This window comes from Caloenas nicobarica, chromosome 11 (assembly GCF_036013445.1).
Source record: "Caloenas nicobarica isolate bCalNic1 chromosome 11, bCalNic1.hap1, whole genome shotgun sequence".
Classification (NCBI taxonomy): Eukaryota; Metazoa; Chordata; class Aves; order Columbiformes; family Columbidae; genus Caloenas; species Caloenas nicobarica.
The window spans coordinates 13,755,625-13,773,963 of NC_088255.1; the positions used below are offsets into that span (position 1 = coordinate 13,755,625).

Here is an 18,339-nt window from a genome sequence, read left to right on the forward strand (position 1 = left end):
ATGGCAGATACAGAGACCCTGCGCTTATTCTTTCTGCAGTGCACAATTCCACCTGCACACCTCACAGGTACCATTAACATCAGTGTACCCGCACACGGGGTGCAGCATCGAAAGGTGTAGAGCCCCGGGAATCCTCTAGAAAATGGCCTTCTCCTGCCCTACTGCATGGGGGATGCACCAGCTGCACTGAAATGTCAGAAGGGTTTGCACAGCTGACAGGTTGCTGAAAACGGAGCATGGCAGCATCGCCATAAATTCTCTTTATCCAGCCAAGTGCAGCTTAATATAGACTTAGCTGTGCAGTCTGTCTCCCACACTGAAACCAAGAGCTGCCACAGCTCATGACCAAAGCATGAAGTTGTCCATTTAACCGAATGAACTACTGCTGATCGGGGGGGGGAAAAAAAAATCCTTTAAAATTCATCTTTCTCTTTAGGTTTAAAAAGTAATAGAGCAAGGAGAGAAGAAAGAACATGTCTGAACTCAGCCAAAACTCGGATGAAGAAGTGTGTCCTGAGGACATCGATGAAGATGAAATCCTGGCAAACCTGTCCCCCGAGGAGCTAAAAGAGCTGCAGTGTGAGATGGAAGTCATGGCCCCGGACCCCCAAGTCCCAACTGGGATGATACAGAAGGATCAGACAGAGAAACCCCCCACTGGGAGCTTCGACCACAGGTCCCTGGTTGACTACCTATACTGGCAGAAGGCTTCCAGACGCATGCTCGAGGACGAGAGAGTTCCCGTCACCCTTTTACCCTCTGAGGTAACAAGCAAAAAATCACAAATATTTATTATGCATCTGCGATGGGATCTGGTTTATAGCTTTAATACCTTAACCTGCCTCTGTTTCTGTCCTTGTACAGTACAAACAAATTTAAATTCATCCTAAAAGCCTCCAGCAATGTCAGGATCCAGCCTGAACTGATGTCAGAGTTAGCAATATTTTAACTTCTTTTCCTAAATATTTACTTAAACTTTTTAATATAAGAAAATCCTAATTCTGTTTCAATAAAGCAAATCACTGAGAAATTGTTACAAAATCAGTTTGGAGGATGAAACTGAAATTTGTTTGACTTTGTATATGGAAAAACACCATATTATTTTTTCCATAGAAGACAGTTAATTGCATATGATTAATGTAATAATTTGCAGAATTTAATGTCATACTGGGGGAAAAAGAAAAAGTGTATGTTAACAATGTGAAACATTCAGTAAAGACCAAGCATGCAAACAACACAAACTAGTCCAACCCTTTAAGTACTTAAACTTATTCTACTATACCTATGACTTTGAAATGAAGTTAAGGTCATACTTGGGTATTTTTCAGGATGAGGGCCACACTTAAAAATATGGTAATAGAATGGAATCTTGGCCAGCTAAAACACATCTATACCTACACCAAGTGAATTTGAGGTAACTGTTTTTGTTTGGTGGTTTGTTTTTTTTTTTTAAACACTAGTGGTCTTGCTAACACACAACAGCACAGTATATCACAGACTTCCCAGGGCAGGTTTCATGGGCTGCCTCTGGAGGCGGAGAAAAATCTCAGTTTTTCTTCCCTCCTGCAACACTTTTAGCCTCAAAGAAATTTTTTTTTTCTTTAAATTTCTGAGCTTAAATCTGGAATCTGAGTGCCTGCTGCATTCACAACTGGTCAAGTGATACCTGTACTAAACCCATCCACTACCACAAGAAATACGACACACAGCCCTGAGGGCAGAAGTGACTTTGTGACCATTTTGTCTGACTTTCAGTGAAGCCCAAGCCATGACGCTGCCTTGCTTAGTGCAAATCTCTTAGGAAAATATTGTGATCTTTATTAGCACCTTGTTAGCATTTCTCAGTGATGGAGCCAGTTCCACTTGCAAAAAGATGCTTGGAAAAATAATCTCAGGGAGGATGGTCTCTGTAGATGGTTGAAGTTTGCAACTCATTTTATTTTGGTGCTAGAAGCCGTATTGCCTTGCAGCAAGTGTGTGCAGAGGCCAGTTTCCTATCTCTGGACTGAAAACTAAACTGAGCTAATATTATGCTTTATCTTCCTTAGCCGTGATGCTCTGGCAGGTACCAGAGCAGATGGCCTTGTTGTCTCGTGTGCTGGGTGACTCCATTGTTGTTATGATGTGCCGTCTTCACTCCTCCTTGGGCTAAGCAAACAGTCGGGGGTTAACACTAATTTCCAATGTTTTGTGGCATATGAAACAAATGTTTAAGGAAATGATAAAAAATGACACAAAATTCAGAAAAAGACTTTGGATCAGAGAACGTTAACCCCCAGAATTTTTCAAGGACCACCTTAACATTGCATTAAATATGTACAGGATTTAATCATCAGGACTTAATTTAATGGGCAAAGATGAGAAACTGTTTGCAGCCACTTTAAAAGCAGTTGTTCCTGTGTCCCCAAGCAAGCCAGTATAGCCCTGGCTTACAGGCAACGGCACTTTTAAGGAGTATTCAATAATGTAGGGGCATGGAGATATCTAAATCGAGACACTACGTGTTTATTTGAGCAGAAAGTTAATGTAACAAAGCTGTGTTCAATTATTTCAGCTGTGAGGTTTTGTCTTCCTCAGAGAAGTGCTGCAGAGGAGATGGAAGGAAAGGCCATCGGCAGTGGTGAAGTGGATGGTGGAAGGGTGCCAGGAGCAGAGGGAAAAGAGAGACATTACCAAAATGAGTATTTGTCCAACTCAGGAACACAATGCGGGGAGACGAACAAAGGTGGAAGCGATAAAGAGAGAGAAGAGGAGGAGGAGGAAGCAGCAGCAGAGGAGGAGGAAGAAGATGATGATGAAGATGATGATGATGAAGAGGAAGATGAGACTGAATCGGAAACAAAGGAGACTTACACCAGTGAGAACCATCACAGTGATCAGATGAGTAAGAAACCAGGTACCGAATTGGGAAAAATCACAGAAAAGCCAAACGAAAATGAGAATAAAGTATCAAAATTAAACATCCCCAAAAAGTTAGCACTGGATACCAGCTTCATGAAGCTAAGTGCCAGGCCTTCAGGAAACCAAACCAATTTAGAAGACAGTTTGGAGAAAGTCCGAAAAAACAACCCAGATGTGAAAGAGATCAATCTGAACAACATAGAAAATGTCCCCAAAGAGATGCTGATAGATTTTGTCAATGCCATGAAAAAGAATAAGAACATAAAAACGTTCAGTCTGGCCAACGTGGGGGCCGATGACAACGTGGCATTCGCACTAGCCAACATGCTGCGGGAGAACAGGAGCATCACCACGTTGAACATCGATTCCAATTGCATCTCTGGCAAAGGAATCATGGCCATCATGAGGTGCCTGCAGTACAACGAGACGCTGACAGAGCTCCGTTTCCACAACCAGCGCAGCATGCTGGGCCACCAGGCAGAAATGGAGATCGCCAGGCTGCTGAAAGCCAATGCCACACTCCTTAAAATGGGGTATCACTTCGAACTGCCGGGCCCCAGGATGGTGGTGACCAACCTGCTCAGCAGAAATCTGGACAAGCAGAGGCAAAAGAGGCAAGAGGAGCAAAGGCAGCAGCAAATGAAAGAGCAGAGGGAGTTGATAGCGATGCTGGAGAATGGACTGGGGTTGCCTCCTGGGATGTGGGAAATGCTGGGGGGACCACTGCCCCAGCCAGAGATGCACAAACCCCCACAAGCCCCAAAGCCACCCGTCCCCACGGCTGTGTCTCTGAGCAAAAGGCAGGAGAGCGCAAGGCAACCACCCCCCAAGCAGCCGCTCAGAGAGAACCCCGTCAGCTTTAGAGTGGTCAAGCTGAAGAAGATTCAGCGCAAACCCGCCGTGCCGGAGTACGTGGAACCTGCTGAGAAAACCAACCTCAAAGACGTCATCAAAACACTTAAACCGGTTCCCAGGAGAAGACCCCCTCCCCTTGTCGAAATAACCCCAAGAGATCAGCTACTAAATGACATCCGTCAGAGTAATGTCGCTTATCTTAAACCAGTAAGTGCTTAGAGATGGCTATAGGGGGAGGGAATTGCACTCACCCAGCACATTTTGGAGCTGTTGTTTGAAACATTGGCCGTTCAGCGGGTCCTGTAAATGCATCCACACGCTGTGCATTGTCATTGTGCATGAAGCTGCCATTCCTGGGATGCAGGTGGTTGTCTCCCCTGGCAGCACTAGGGTATGGCTGGCACAGAGAAATGACACCAAGCGCCGAAGCTTCAGCAGTAAGGTGCTGGTCACACTCCTCTGCCTCCGCCTGCCCCTGCAGTGGGTGCCCAGCCCCCGGGCTGGCTGTGGGGAGTGTGCGCGCTCCTTCAGTGCCACCATAAATCTGCCAGGACAAGGTTTCAGGAAGCGAGAAGGGTCTGTGGTACGGTCGTGGTCTGATTTAAATGAACTTAAAAGCTTTAATGTGAGCACAAAGTCCTCAACTGTGATAACTGCCTCTTGGTGATGCTCTCACTTGGGTATCAAATTCATGGGCCACTTCTCAAAATGCTGGCCACCAGATTTAACCTTTTGCTTTCCTGAAATGTTATATTTCTCTGTATTGTACCATTATTCAAGAAATAGCAAAAGCTGACCGATCTGTTTGTAGCTTGTGACGTTGACACATCTGTTTGTGTAGTTAAGGCTAGAGGAAGAGGACAAAATCCTTTGCAATTAGAAGTGGTCAAGTAGTATTTTGTAATTCATATTTAATATTGATATTTTTATATAGCGGGCCACATTTTTATTTCATTTATACCTACGCAGAAATCATTAATCCCTCAGTAATTCCAGAGAGAGTAGTTTGTCCTGAAATTTTGGCAGGGAAGGTTCTGCAGTGACCCTGGTCCAGGTTTAATGTGACCGTTCTGCCCCCAGCCCAAGCTTTGGGGCTGTGGTTCCTGCTGGCCAGTCTGACTTGGCTGCAGCCAGGGCCTCTCCTCGGGGCATTTCTGGCCTTTCTAGGTCTCAGTCTAGGTTTTGTACTTTAGTACCATGTCTAAGACGACAAGACCTGCTCTTGTGAAAGTCACGGTTTATCTGTACACACCAAGACAGTGCTTGTGATGGTAGGTTGGTCCCTCGCTGCTGCTGGATCTGCTGCCTCCCCTCCTCTCAGGAAGACAGAGGACAATGGTGCCGATGCTCTGCTGGGCACAGCCCTCACTTGGCACGGCGATGATTAAGAAACTCGGATGCTGCCAGGTGCCAGGGAGCACTAGTGAACCCCAACCATTCCCCCCCAAAATCCCTGGGCAGTTTTTATAAATAAGGGCTCTGGCATTTGGGGTGGAGGGAACAATTCACGGTCCATGATAAATGGGCCAAATAACAATTGTTGTCACAGCCTATGGGAAGATGAAGCAATGGACGTGTGTGTTGGGGGTTTGGCGTTGTTTTTTGTTTGGTGGTTTTCTGTGATGTATTTCCAGTCCTCTGTCATCGGGCCAAAGGGCTCGGATTTGAGGCATTAGGGTTTATTGTCACCTGCCTGTGTGATCTTGGTAACTCCTTATTTGTCTCAATATCCTCAGCTTCATCTCTAAAATGGTGTTTTACTGCTTGAGCTGAGATGCATGTTTGTTCACTCCGTGGCAGGACTCATTGCTTGCAAACTGATTTCCTGGGAATTAGGAATCGCAAACAGCAAGCAGGGAATTACAAACAAAAGAAAGCTCCTTGGAGCTCCTCCAGCTGTTATATTTTTTTATTGTTTAACAGTTTCTGAAGGTTCATATTAAACTAAACTGGTCTGAGAAGTAAGACTGAGAAATTTCCTCCTCCTAATACTTACCATCCTTGTCCAGGTGCCATTGCCGAAGCAGCTGGAATGAGAGACCAGACTGACCCAAAGAAAACAACTGGGAATAAAGACTATTCAAGTTTTGCATACAACTGTTTCAGCAGATGTTTTCTGCAGAGCCCAGGTGGTATATACAACTCTTTGGGAACAAATCTTGAAATACACACTTCTAGAAGTGTGGTGAAAACGGCTGGCAAGGGACAAGTCAGTGCGAAGTGTTTCCATCAGGTATCAAACAATCCTGGTGCCATCTGTCTGCCAAGCGGATTCGAGGCTCCAGTTTGTTGTGGGAGTATTTTCTTTGAGGCATCAATAACTTTGTCTTTCTAGTTTGTCAGCAAACTATTTGTTTTCATGTTGTCCTTCTGCTGCCAGATTCTGCAGGAACATGCTGTGCTTTATCTTATCTTTCTTTTCACACCCATGCTCCTCTATTATTCTCTTGTCCATGAGAAATACATTTGGTTTCCATGTATACAGCTTCATTTTTTAGGCTAAGGAAAGAAAAATGAAATAAAGTTCTCTCCATAAGATATGTGTAGCACTTCCATGGCTAACAAGATGCTCACAGAACAGAACGACTGCTCTGGTACATCAAACATCATGGCTTGATGGTTTCAAGCTGCCTCTGTCTCAGAACATAGTCTAGTTGGTATTGTACCTGATCAGCAGATAAAAGGTGATGCCTTGCTCTGCTTTGAGAGCTGTAATCTTAATTCCCCACAACTCACCTCAGTTCATGTTGTAATCCTTAATTACAGCCACCTTGGAGTGCGGTGAAATGCCATTTGAGGTCTCTGTCCACACTGCCTGAAGTGGTAGGAGGATGAGCCTCACCTCTCATCTTTGCCAGTGGTTTAAGAAACTTATCATTCCTCCTAGTACGGGGTGTGAACTGCATGTCCCCCCCTAGCAGGGCTGGATATGATGGTGTTAAACCTGCATATACACAACTTAGTTTTTCCTTCATATTTTTGTGAATTTTTTTCTCCTTTTTTTTTAAATCACAAGGGTTTTTTTGTTGCAAGCCTTTTTTGTAAAGCAGCTATAGGTAAGTCACTGTCATGGAAGACACCCACAAGATATCGGCTGTTTTTGATGTTGTGTTTTGTGGTGTTGTGGCGGGTGGTGTGTGTTTTTTTTCTTTTTTTGAAAGCCATTTAAGCCTATAAGGCAAACCTTTCCTTTTGCTAACATGCAGCTCCCCTGCCTTCTTGTGGCTGATACTCATCCAAAAGGCACAGCTTTTCAGCTCCTGGCAGGCTTTCTTTCAGGTGAGTCTCTCCTTGTTCCTCCCTGTAACTCTTTGTAACCTTCCCCTGCAGCTAAATCCCACTCCCACCCAGCTCCCCCTTCCCACATTTATTTAATAGCCCTGTAGTATCAGCAACATCCAGGACCTCTTTGAATCCAAGGTAGTCTCCACTATCCTCAGTTCAAGCTTTGGTCTAGCCTTGTCCTTTTTGTATCACCTGGTGTCTTTCAAATCTCTGTCTTCCAAACTTATACAGCTCCATCTCAGCTCAGCTTCTGTCTGCAACTGTAATGCCACAGAAACCTGGCTGTTTTATTGCCAAAGACACAGCAAGTAGCTTTTAAGTAATCACATAAGGGGGAGGGGAGACCCATTTCTGCACAACAGGGACATAGAAAAAGGAAGTAGCATTTTCTTTGCAGTCATTTCATACAGGCCTCTCTTTTTGTAAAGGATAAAGGCAGGAAAGGGATAGAACTTGATACTTTTAACGAAGCCCTCACATGGAGAAGCGAAGCAAATGCCAAGTGCAAAAACCAACTCCCCCAGAAAGCTGTTCTCTGTACTAGCGTCAAGGCCAGGCTGGCACAGCCCAGGCTTCAGCAGCTGGGACAGGGAAGTACAAACAAAAATATATGATAGTGCTTTACAGTCCTCATCTCGAGCTGCCAGGCACAAATTACTGCTACAGCCAGAAGCAGCTGACACGTATCACCAGGATATGTGCTGCAGGACCTGCTCTGATCCATGTCCTCCCACTGAGAAGCCCCTTGAGTGATCACAGAAGCAGGGAAGCCACCAGATACAGATGCACCTTTATTTTGACTGCAGTAGAGTCGGTTTCCTAGCACCGCTCAAGGCACAGCTCCCAGTAATCCTAGAAACACAAATCCCTCTCAGGTAATTAAAAGAAACGTAAAAATCCTAGTTAAGTAGAGTTATACAAGAGACTGAAACAGTGTGAACAAATGCTTAAGTACTCCACCTCCGTAGAGAAGCCTTTGTAAGGAAGCAAGAGCAAGGCCATTCCTGCAGGTCTGAGATCCCTCACGCCTCACAGAGTTAACACTGATACCGAGCATTCAAAGCCAGAGACTCACCACAAACACCGGCTTGCGGCACAAGCTGCAGGGTGACAGCAGATCTCCCACCACCACTCCAGGGAATTCCACCAACCATGGAAACAGATACAAGCTCAAGTTTCCCAACAGAAAAACATGCAATCAGTAATCACCATTAGAGTTTATTTTTCTTCATAACTGTGCAGTTTTTAAAATTCTACAGTAATGATGAAGTCTCAGACTACTATGTTCTTTAAGTGCAGAAACAGTTTTCAAAAAACAAAGACCATGCGCTACGAGTGCGGAATAGGCCATTGACTCTTCAGCTGGAATTTACAGACATTTTCAATAAATACTGATCACCTTAACACTTAAATGGAATGACATGTTCAGATTTCTACAGTCCACTATGAAAACAGCATGGTAAGTTACATAAAAGCTTCAACTTTAAGGATCCTTGCTTTTTTGTTAAACAAATTACTTTGTTAGAAAAGAGAAATGTAAGAATATTTGAAATGGAGCATCACCTGGACAACTTTTTTCCTCCCTATTGTTGGTAAGCTCCTCTTACCAAAATAATTCCACCAGTCTGGCAGTTAAGTTGAAATATATATAAAAGAATTCCACACACCACTTTCAGGAGTTGTTACAGGCAAATATCTTCATGAATTTGGAATGGGTTTTCAAAAACTTTATCTTGACATTATTGCTTTTACTTGTAAACCTGAAATTTAGCTTTTTCCTTTGAAGAGTGTTAGAAGTACAGAGTCAGTGAGATGCATGTTTTACTTATATCTTTGCATTCTGATTAAGAAGAAAAAGATGATCCACGCTCGAGAACACACATATACCTCCATCTACAAAACAGCCTAGAAAGCAGAACAAGGTAAGACCCTAAAGTAGCAGTATTTAAAAACATCAGTTGGGTAGAAACCTAGCTCATCCAACATATCTGAAAACTTTTTTCCTCCCATGCTTGGCCATGCTGGTCTAGCTGGTAGGCAGGGAAGCGTGGCTGTCCTGCAGAGAGGAGCAGTTTCTATAGATCAAGATTTCAGAGAGAATGAAGGTGTGTTTTACTGGATCTGACAGAGGCACAGTGCCATATATAGTCTTTATGCTTAGATCTACTCAAGACTGTTTCCCGGCTGCTAAAGGAGGAATGTGAGGTGAGGACAGGAATCCATATTCATTACAAGTATTGCACAGTTTTACCACTTGCCAGGTAAGCTAGCAACGTGGGCTCAATACAGACCGCTCAAGGGAGGGATTTGCAGGATGCAGGAAATACCTACGTTTGATCTGTTCCAGCTCACCTTGAACATCGCCAGCCTGAAGGTGCCAGCCAGCACAAACTGCCTAAACTACCATCTTGTAGAACTGAGATGAAAGGGGTGTTACTTTTAATAGAAAAATTTGCTACAAGACAGTTTGAGAGACTGCATTCCATAGGTTTCCATCTCTTCTTCTTCCTCTACCCCCCAGAAGAAGAGACAAGCAAACACATTTAAGTTAGTATGTATTTGTGTAAACACCAGACATTGCTATACAATAGAAAAAAGTTGCTGCTGTTATGTTCTTAGAGGAGCCCTGAAGACCTTAGAATACCTGTATCCTGCAACTATTAATCTGTATCACGTGCATTTCCTGTTTTGTACACAAACTGAAAGCAAGCTTGAACAATAGTAAATAGCAACTACAATCCTGCAACAGGTAAATGCCGTGTTGCAGCTGCTTACTCCTTTGCTTTAGATATGTAGTCAGCCAGTTTGTTGATGTTGTCCTCTTGCTGTTCTAGAGCATCCAGTATGATGCCCATCGGGGTCTTCTTCAAGCCTATTCCTTCTATCTTGTTCTCCAGCTTGTTCTTTATGTTCCGGAGCCTCAGAGATGCATGAACAAACATCACTGCATGACAGAAACACACTTATTAATTGTTAGCACTGAAGGAATGCATAGTTCTGCAGCATTCATCTTAAGACACACTCCAACACCATGACATCACTGGAAGAAGACAAAATCTCGATGACCACTTAAGTAACCACAGGTACCCATTTAATAATAACGTTAAAGATGGCTTGTGCTGTTTTGTGTCCCCTCCCCTCCAGTTTAGTTTGGGGATCATTTAAATAGAGGTAGTAAAGGCAACAGCCACTTTAGACTCTATAGACTTCATTGAGAAAGCTCCAGTCAAGCCCTAGCCCATTAGAGAAAAGGTAAAATACTTACAGAGGAGAGGAAGCGTGATCCCAAAAATGAACACCATGACATCTCCCAGATAGGAGATCAAGAAGTAGCTAGACAGCATGATGACCACTACAAATGCGGTTGGGTACTGCTTCTTCAGCCTGCGGAGTATATCCTTGTTGTGCGATACCCACACAAACCCCATGAACACCAGCACCACCACAGTACCGCCAATAAGCATATTCAGGGGACTCAGAAATCTGGAGAGAAGAGGAGAAAAAAGAAGAAAGTGTCCCGTTTCAGAGCTTTCATTACTTGTGTCCACATAGCAAACATCTAGCTCACTGGTAACTTGTAACTAGGAAGGTAAGGCATTAAGATGTCAGTTGTTGCTGTCAAGACCTTTATCAACTTCTGATTTTTAGGCAGAAGCTAAATAAAGCAACAAGTGCAACTGACCAAGTACCAGTTAGCGGTGAATTTAGATAATCTTGGTCTTTATGTTCTCTTTCTGAGCATAGCTCAGGATAATGAGTGTTTCTGCAGCCCCTCATCAATAGCAGCACTTACTGCCAGGACCCCTCCTACCTGTGCAATCGACACAAACCCAAGTGCAGATGAAGCCAACAATCATTTACCCAAGGGATTGATCTTTTCCCTGCATATGACCAAAACCAGGGTCAGCTTACGCCTTCAGAAGAACTAGTTTTTCATAGTATCTTGTCTAAGTTTGCAAAATGGAAAAAAGTAGGGGAACATTGTATAAGGAAGTTACTTCACTTTCTTATTTCTGAATAAACCTTATTGGTTTACACTCAAAATAATTTTATGAACCTGCAGAAGGAGCTTATTATCATCAGCACAACAGACAGAAGCTCAGACCCAAGCATGCATGCCTGAGAGTCAGAAGGAAATGGAACATGGGATAAAGGTCTTGCAGGAAGAAGAGCCAGGCCTGGCAAGAGGGTCACTGCTGAGGTTTGTGTTCTATTATTGTTATTGGAGTTACCAAGTAAACCAAGCCATCAAGTGGATCAGCTTTGGGCTATAAACAGCAAGTCCCTTTTTTGGACCAGGGCAAGAACATCACCTGCTCAAACAACTTTCCCAAGTATTTAGAGCTTGTTTAGAGTCAAGCTTTTAGCAATGGCTTTGCTTAGCATGTTTCTCTACTCATACAAAGTCCAGGCTCTATTATATTTCACTTATCTAGTAAGAAGTTATGTGATTTCATGTGCATTCTGATTTACTTGCTTGTATGTGCACTGATCTAATTACGCAGCAGCTGAGGGCTCTGAGCTGCTACAACCATGACAGCAGCATAACACTGGCCTGATAGAGCCAGATGTAGTCAACATTTCCTCTTGCAGACTTTGCAGTCAGTCTTACTGTTCCAAAACCAACAGGCACAATGACTCACCACTCCACCCCACCGCTGAGGAAGATGCTATGGTTTGTGGTCTGTGCTTCATATCCGGCACAGGAAGAAGAAATCTGCTGCTGCTATGCCAACACTCTACCTGCAGTGCCAGAGAGCATTTTCCTAGAGAAGGAAGAATCCCCAAGAATTATTTCAGAGCAGAGACTGGCTCTTGATTCTTTAAGTCAGTTGTGCCAACAGGCGATAGGACAACTGGATGGGAAGAGATTAAAATTCAGACCAGTTCCCCACCTGCTTCTGCTACTCATGCTGAAAAGCCAACAGGGCTTTTTGGAAGTGGCGATAGGGCAGACATGCTTGTTGCATCTGAGTCATTCCCTGTAGCCAGACAGAATATATTTAGCTCTGAATTGTCAATCTAAAATTTCCAGGCTGGAAAAAGTGAACAGCATTACTCTGGAAAGAAATCAGTTTCATCTGTGCTCCTTTGCAGCAGAGGAGGGTGACTCATGAGTGGACCACGCTAGTGCTTGGCTTATATATGTACTACTGGACATATGAGATTCTTTAAGCACAAGTCAGCTCTGCATCACAGCTGTCTCAGAGCAGAAATGGCCAAACTTACTCAGATAACTCACAGCAACTAATTTTTTGTTCCCAAAAATCTACAGACAAGATAATTGTGGAAGTGACAAAGGGCAAGGCAGAACTCCACTCTACATTTTCCATGTGCCTGGTAAATACTCTCAAAGCTTTATCTTCCCTGCCCTTCACACTGCTCTCATTACAACTTCCGAAGCTGGTGGTGAAGAGCAATCCCTTTAAAAGGAAGAGACCAAAGACTTCTCTGCTCTACACTTCTTTCTGGTATTATATAGATTCTGTATAACTTACTGGCTGTAAGGGATGTGAAGAAAAACAGCAACAAAAAACCCAAACCAACTAACACATTCAAAAGATCCCACTTTCCTGGGGAAAGTTATTTTCATTACATGTTTTCTGAAGTGGGCTGCATTCCAACACGTACAAGGAACAGTGAACATACGTATCAAATGAAGTCACTCGGCACCACATGAAAACAGATAAAGACAGCAGTTGCCGCTAAAAAACTGGTATTCAAATTATCAGCCATGTGTCTACAGACTTCATTACTTTGATTACAGTACTGGATAAGGGTATCATATGCCAAGCTCCCCTTTCCTGCTAGACTCACCCATAGTTTAATTCACAGTGCTATCTAAGATTCTCTTAGATATTCATATACAGAAACTTCTTCTCCAGAAATTTTTTTGGGAAGGTAGACCTCAGTTATCCAGTTTTGCTTGGATCTATTGGGACACTGTTCTTGATAACACAATAGCTAAAGACTAAAAAGGGAAAAAATATAGACATGTTATTTTAGAACACCAGTGTCTGGGGAAAAGAGAGCTGTGTAACAGCCCTAGCAGTCACCTTAGAGTTGAACCACCAACATTGATACTGGCCTTATTTATGTACAGATTTTAACACACTATGCCAAATTCCTGCTCAGGCAAGAAGGCCAGAAGTCTTTCAAAGCTGCACAGACAAGGTAAGTGACCAGCCATTAAGTATGCTACCAGATACTTTCTAAATGTAATTCCGTTTAGCAGTGAAATACCTAAAAAATGCACAGAACTATTAGCATGATAATGGTGTGGTAAGTTGAGTTTACACTGCTCAGATGATTTGGGGGAAGAAAAACTCTTTTGAGATTGGAGAAGAAAAACACTAACTCTCACTACCCTGAAAGGAGTCAGTATGGCAAGATTAAATCACATCTGGGGGTGCTAACACCTGGATTATCTTCTGCATTGTTCTTGTGGTGGATGAGGTACAACCCTGGAAAGATGCTGTGACCCTCCAGTATGGCTGAGACAAACTGGCAAGGAAGAGATGTCACCTAGATTCAGTTCCAGCAGTATTGCAGGGTGACTTGCAATTCCATCCTTGCTGCTCTCCAGAGTTCAGGTTTCCTTCAGCATCTGCTTTGATACAAAGTAAAGAGCCGGGAAAAATAAACAGAATAAAGAAACATCCTGCCTGGCGGTAGGGACACAGGCATTTTCCTGTGCCAAGTAGCACCATGAGACACTTTGTATTTGTGGAAGTAGTATCAGAAGACAGCAGAGATGGAACAGCTGGGGGTGCAGTTATGCAGGAAGAAGTACTGGCAGCCACCTGTGGCCCACAAAACCAGATTGAAATACTTTTTTTTACTGGATTAATATTTCTAGACTCTGCCCTACATGCCATGACAAGACAGGTTAGATTTCCCACACAGGTGCAAGAAAGCCAAAAGAGCTCTGCTTTCAGTGACCTACCACATCACCTCTTCTGGACAGACTATTTCATATCTGCACACTTGTGCACAGCCATATAGCAGAAGAGGTGAACAGTCACTTGGAGAGTATGCAGGTATAGTGTAGGGAAAAAAGAGCCAGGCAAGACGCATCCTTTGCACAAGACGAGAAGCCTCCAGCAGCACAAGCCCAGAAATAGGACAGGCCACATAAAAAGCAAAGTAATCTAGCTCCATCCTTAAATCACTGCCACTTAGATGACTGTCTCAGGGTGATTACGCAGCAGTTGCTGTCACATCTGTTTCTTTTGCACGAGACCAGGCAAGTCTCAAAGGCACTGAGTAGAAGACTTCCAGTTATTGAGAACATTTTTTACTCAGAGTAACTCAGGCCATTACACCAAATAAGCATGAAAATCCTGTTTTAGAAGACCACCTGCTCAATCATGTTCCAAGCAGTGGGCAGGTTATAGCACTTAAATGCTTTCTTTCTCATTTGTATTAATTTAAACAACTTTAAAAGTAAAGTTCTGCTTCTTCTCCCCATACTTCTATCTTCAATGAGGTTATATAGCTGTAACTAGAGGTAGCACATAAAACTATATATGGTGTCCCAGGTGATAGCCCTCGGCATCCACAGATTTAGCAATGCTTCTTTACTTACTGTTGCTCAGTTAAATTCCTTTGAGAACAGGGAGACAGATTCCTTTCTGCAGAATTGCCAGACTTTTATTAAGTTATGTACTAATATTATTATGCAACATATGTTTTAAAAGCAAAATGTTTTGCTCACTCATTCTTAATTTTTCATTAGGCATTAGAGAAACTAAGCATGCTGCTCTGGAGTCTTCATTTTGGCAAGGGAACCACTACAAGCATGTCAGCTAAGGTAGGGATCTGGGGAAGAAAAAAGACACACACTCCTCGATTGCTAGGGGTTATGCAGGTGCACAGTAGATGTTTTAGAGAGGCAGCAGTAATGGGAAGAGACATCAAACCTCAGGCTGCAGCAAAGATATTGCCAGAAGAGAACCGAGACTCTCTTAGACACAGCACTGTGAAATCCAGTACACCTTTTAATACTGTCAGATTTAGAAAGTACTTTTTAGCAAGTACATGGCAACAAAAGCCTAGAAGAACTTTACTTAAATTAATGCAATTTCCAAGTTTGAACTGTAAGACAGAGAAGCCTTGTTGGAGTAGGTGAAAGCAGAGAAAAATTCCATTTATTAACCAGACTGATTGTTTGAGGCAGAGTTGCAAGCTGTTGTGGGAGGCACTAATTTTAATAAGTATCTGTATAGCACTCACAATGACAGGGCCCTGGCTCAGGGTAAGAACAGGCAGTCCAGTTCCTACACAACTGGGAGAAAGGGCAGGATTTGATTTAGTAAAGATATTGGTTTTTGTCAGCAGTCTATTTCAACAGGATTTTAGGGAAGAAACAAAACAAAAACAACAACAACAGCAAAAACCAACACACCCCGAAACAACAGCACACTAGTCCAGATTAATTCTTAAATTAATTAGCAGGGCACGGAGGGCAGAAGAGACCAGGCCACTACTGCCAGCCTGTATTAGCAGAGTGACACTAATTCAGTAGTGTTAGCTTCTTGTTCACCGATTTATTATTTTCTACCTAGTCCTGTAGGCTGAAAGTAAAATCTACAATATTGCAAAGCACAGGGCATAATTTACATGTAACAGTAGCCATCAGAGAAGGTAAATGGAAGGAGAAAGGCACTGAAATGATGCAGTAGAGACCATTACAATTCTACTACATTTACAGTAAGGTTATTCCATACTTTGCAGAGATAGTAAGAGGCTGGAGAAAGCAACTTTGTTGTAGAAGAGGCAGTAACTTGCAGCTGTGGCAATAAACACTGTACTTTCAGTATCAAGAAAGCTCTCAGCTACGATTTCCAAGTCAGCCCAGCACCACCATGGCTACCAAGTATTACAATAGCTGAAAATATAATCTCTGCATTACAAGTCTGTCTATATAATTAGAGTAGAGTTTGTCACTGGCTAAGTTTAGTTTTGCTTACAGGAAGACCACTGCATTAGCAGTTTCAATAACCCTACCCTTAGGCCTGTATACAGCCCTGGAGTTCCTAAAAAGCCATGATTCATCACTTATCACTCGGGGATCCCTGCCCATTACAGAACGTACAGAAGTGCAAGACAACGACTTAGTCATCAATTTAAATTTATCAGGAGAACTTTCTTTATTTTTCTCCCAAAGCCACAGTCTGGCCAAGCAAAAAAATCTTTTTATTAAAAGAAATGGATAGGCTTTTTCCCTATTGAAGTGTTATCCTGTTGCCTTTAGAGTTCTTATCTCACACTCTTTTACTTCAGTGTTAGAAGAATCAGATTCATCATATACCAAAGGCTCTAAGACATGCAATTTAAAAAAATAATATTTGAGATTAAGATCCCACTCCCGGTGTTCCTTATCCATAAGTTTTCAACTCAGAGGGTTACCACTCAATATCAAGATATTAGAATTGTAGTTCTGATATGAATCTCCTTCTCCTGTGGGTCTCTTCCTCCACCTTCCACCCCAGCAAAATAGTGGGAAATAAGTTGGAGATATACCACACTTGATCTGAAGAAAAGAGATCAGAGTTCAAAAGGAAGAATTTAGGAGGCTGAGTAAAAGCTGCTGTTCTCCTAGTTTTCCAACCAGAGATATGAAAACTGTTCAGATCTTTTCCCCACCTTCTTGGAGAGAAAAGCTGTCTCCCTGCTTTCTAGGGCCACTGTGATTTACTTACTCGCTGAGAGCTGGCCACAGCATCGCACTGCTAACCAAGGGTAGGTGAGCACAGAAGTTTAGAAGGTGGAATAAGAACAGCAAGACCATGGAAGTCTCATTTTACCAGTCTAATAGTCTGTTGACCTGACTGCCACATATCCCTACCAAAATTCAGAAGAACGCCTATGTCACTATGCTAAACCTATGTTAAAAAAAAAAAAGGATTTAGGAGAAGAATGTTAAGCTTCTGCAACATTGAAGATATGCTTCAGTCAAAACCACTCTGTCCTAGTGGCTCAGCAATTCTCCAGTTTAAGCATTTGCATTTGTGCATTGTTTGTTGTGAAGAACAGATTATTCTGGTTTCCATATTAAAAGCTTAATCATCAGCCTCTGCGGCATGTCTTGCTTAAGAGTTTTCTGACCAAATATTCCACAGCAATACTTGAAGAAGAGTCACACAGGCTTTGATTCAAAGGTGATTAGAAGGTTATTTCCCAGTTCTCTTCAGGAAAGCCGGACCTTACAGAACCAGCAGATGGTCTTGCACTGAAGGTCTCTATTCTGCCCCAAAATGAAATTAATGGGTACTTTATCTATTTTATATTTAAGGTTTTTTTCAATATGAGTTAGCTCAGAAATAATAAAGGCTTGCTCTGTCCCCTGGACATAAGCTTAAAATTGCAACAGAGAACAGAATTTTTTTATTTTTTTTTTTTTTTTACCTCAAAGCAAAGCTTATCACAGCTTGACCAATCACCCCGGACAGATTTAGCGGGGAAGCGCAGATCACTGCGCAGGATGCCACTCAGTTTTTCATAGAGCAGCAACATCCAGCACTCAAACCCATGGCTGCTTTCTGCTGGGCACAGGGTGCCCTGGGACAACCTGAGTGCCCAGAACCCTCTTCCTTGGGCAGAAGAGCTTGATGAGCAGTCCATGGCAGCGTGAGTCCTCGGATTTGTTAGACAGCCGCCAAAAAAAAAAAAATCCTAAACCCTACTCAATACTCCTAACCTAAAAGGCTCCCCCTCCATCACGGAGGCTGCAACTAGGCCTTAATTTTTTCAGTATTATTATTAGAGACAGCAGATAAATTGGAGGCTCACGGAGAGGCAAAGGAAGGGAAAAGCAGCTTCCCTGCACCCCCGACATCCCACCTGGCAGCGCAGCACCCAGGGCCGGGCCGGACCCTTTCCCGCAGCACCGGGTGGAGCCGCAGCGCCGCCCCCCCGGGAACCGGGGCCACCCCCATCGCCCGGAGCCCGCCATCCCCAACCCCTCCCGGGCCGGAGCTCGGCCCACGCACTGACCCCACGATGGAGACAACGGCAGCGGCCACCATTAGGTAGTTGGTCTGGTAGTAGAGCAGGTTGTTGACCACCCTGTTGTTCCATTTCGAGATGTCCTTGAAGTCGGGCCGGGCGAACCGGTCCGAGCCGGGGAAGAAATCGTCCCAGGCCCGCAGCGGTGCCACCTGCACCTCCATGGCTGCCACCGCCCCCGCCGCGCAGGCCTAAGAGCGCCGCGGCACCGCCCCGGGGCGGCTCCCGGCGGCCGCCACCGGCCCCGCCGCCACCCGGCCCGGCCGCTGCTCGGGGCGGGGACCGAAC

The 18,339-nt window shown here is 43.7% G+C and overlaps 2 protein-coding genes across 3 annotated transcripts; one reads left to right on the plus strand and one right to left on the minus strand.

Moving 5' to 3' along the window:
* Positions 1-301: 301 nt before the first annotated feature.
* Positions 302-6,292, plus strand: LMOD3 (leiomodin 3). Of its 2 annotated transcripts, none has more exons than XM_065642489.1 (3): positions 302-764; positions 2,578-3,963; positions 5,766-6,292. In XM_065642489.1, exons 1-3 carry the CDS (start codon positions 474-476, stop codon positions 5,790-5,792), a joined length of 1,704 nt encoding a protein of 567 aa, XP_065498561.1. In that variant the 5' UTR covers positions 302-473; the 3' UTR covers positions 5,793-6,292. The 2 variants fall into 2 exon arrangements, with proteins under 2 accessions (XP_065498561.1, XP_065498562.1); XM_065642490.1 differs by having other exon boundaries at positions 676-764; positions 2,555-3,963.
* Positions 6,293-7,812: 1,520 nt separating this feature from the next.
* ARL6IP5 (ADP ribosylation factor like GTPase 6 interacting protein 5) lies at positions 7,813-18,329 on the minus strand. The gene is made up of 3 exons (XM_065642491.1): positions 18,040-18,329; positions 10,307-10,524; positions 7,813-9,985 (listed from the first exon to the last, which is right to left on the minus strand). The coding sequence occupies exons 1-3, from the start codon at positions 18,213-18,215 to the stop codon at positions 9,813-9,815; spliced, it is 567 nt and encodes a 188-aa protein (XP_065498563.1). The 5' UTR covers positions 18,216-18,329; the 3' UTR covers positions 7,813-9,812.
* Positions 18,330-18,339: the final 10 nt, after the last annotated feature.

Bases quoted from the DNA above. Each gene is read 5' to 3' on its own strand.
- LMOD3 (XM_065642489.1), top strand. From the start codon at position 474: ATGTCTGAACTCAGCCAAAACTCGGATGAAGAAGTGTGTCCTGAGGAC. The intron at 765-2,577 runs GTAACAAGCAAA...TGTCTTCCTCAG, and splicing joins TCACCCTTTTACCCTCTGAG to AGAAGTGCTGCAGAGGAGAT. The intron at 3,964-5,765 runs GTAAGTGCTTAG...ATCCTTGTCCAG, and splicing joins ATGTCGCTTATCTTAAACCA to GTGCCATTGCCGAAGCAGCT.
- ARL6IP5 (XM_065642491.1), bottom strand. From the start codon at position 18,215: ATGGAGGTGCAGGTGGCACCGCTGCGGGCCTGGGACGATTTCTTCCCC. The intron at 10,525-18,039 runs GTCAGTGCGTGG...TCTTCTCTCCAG, and splicing joins GCCGTTGTCTCCATCGTGGG to ATTTCTGAGTCCCCTGAATA. The intron at 9,986-10,306 runs GTAAGTATTTTA...TCTGTCATGCAG, and splicing joins GATCACGCTTCCTCTCCTCT to TGATGTTTGTTCATGCATCT.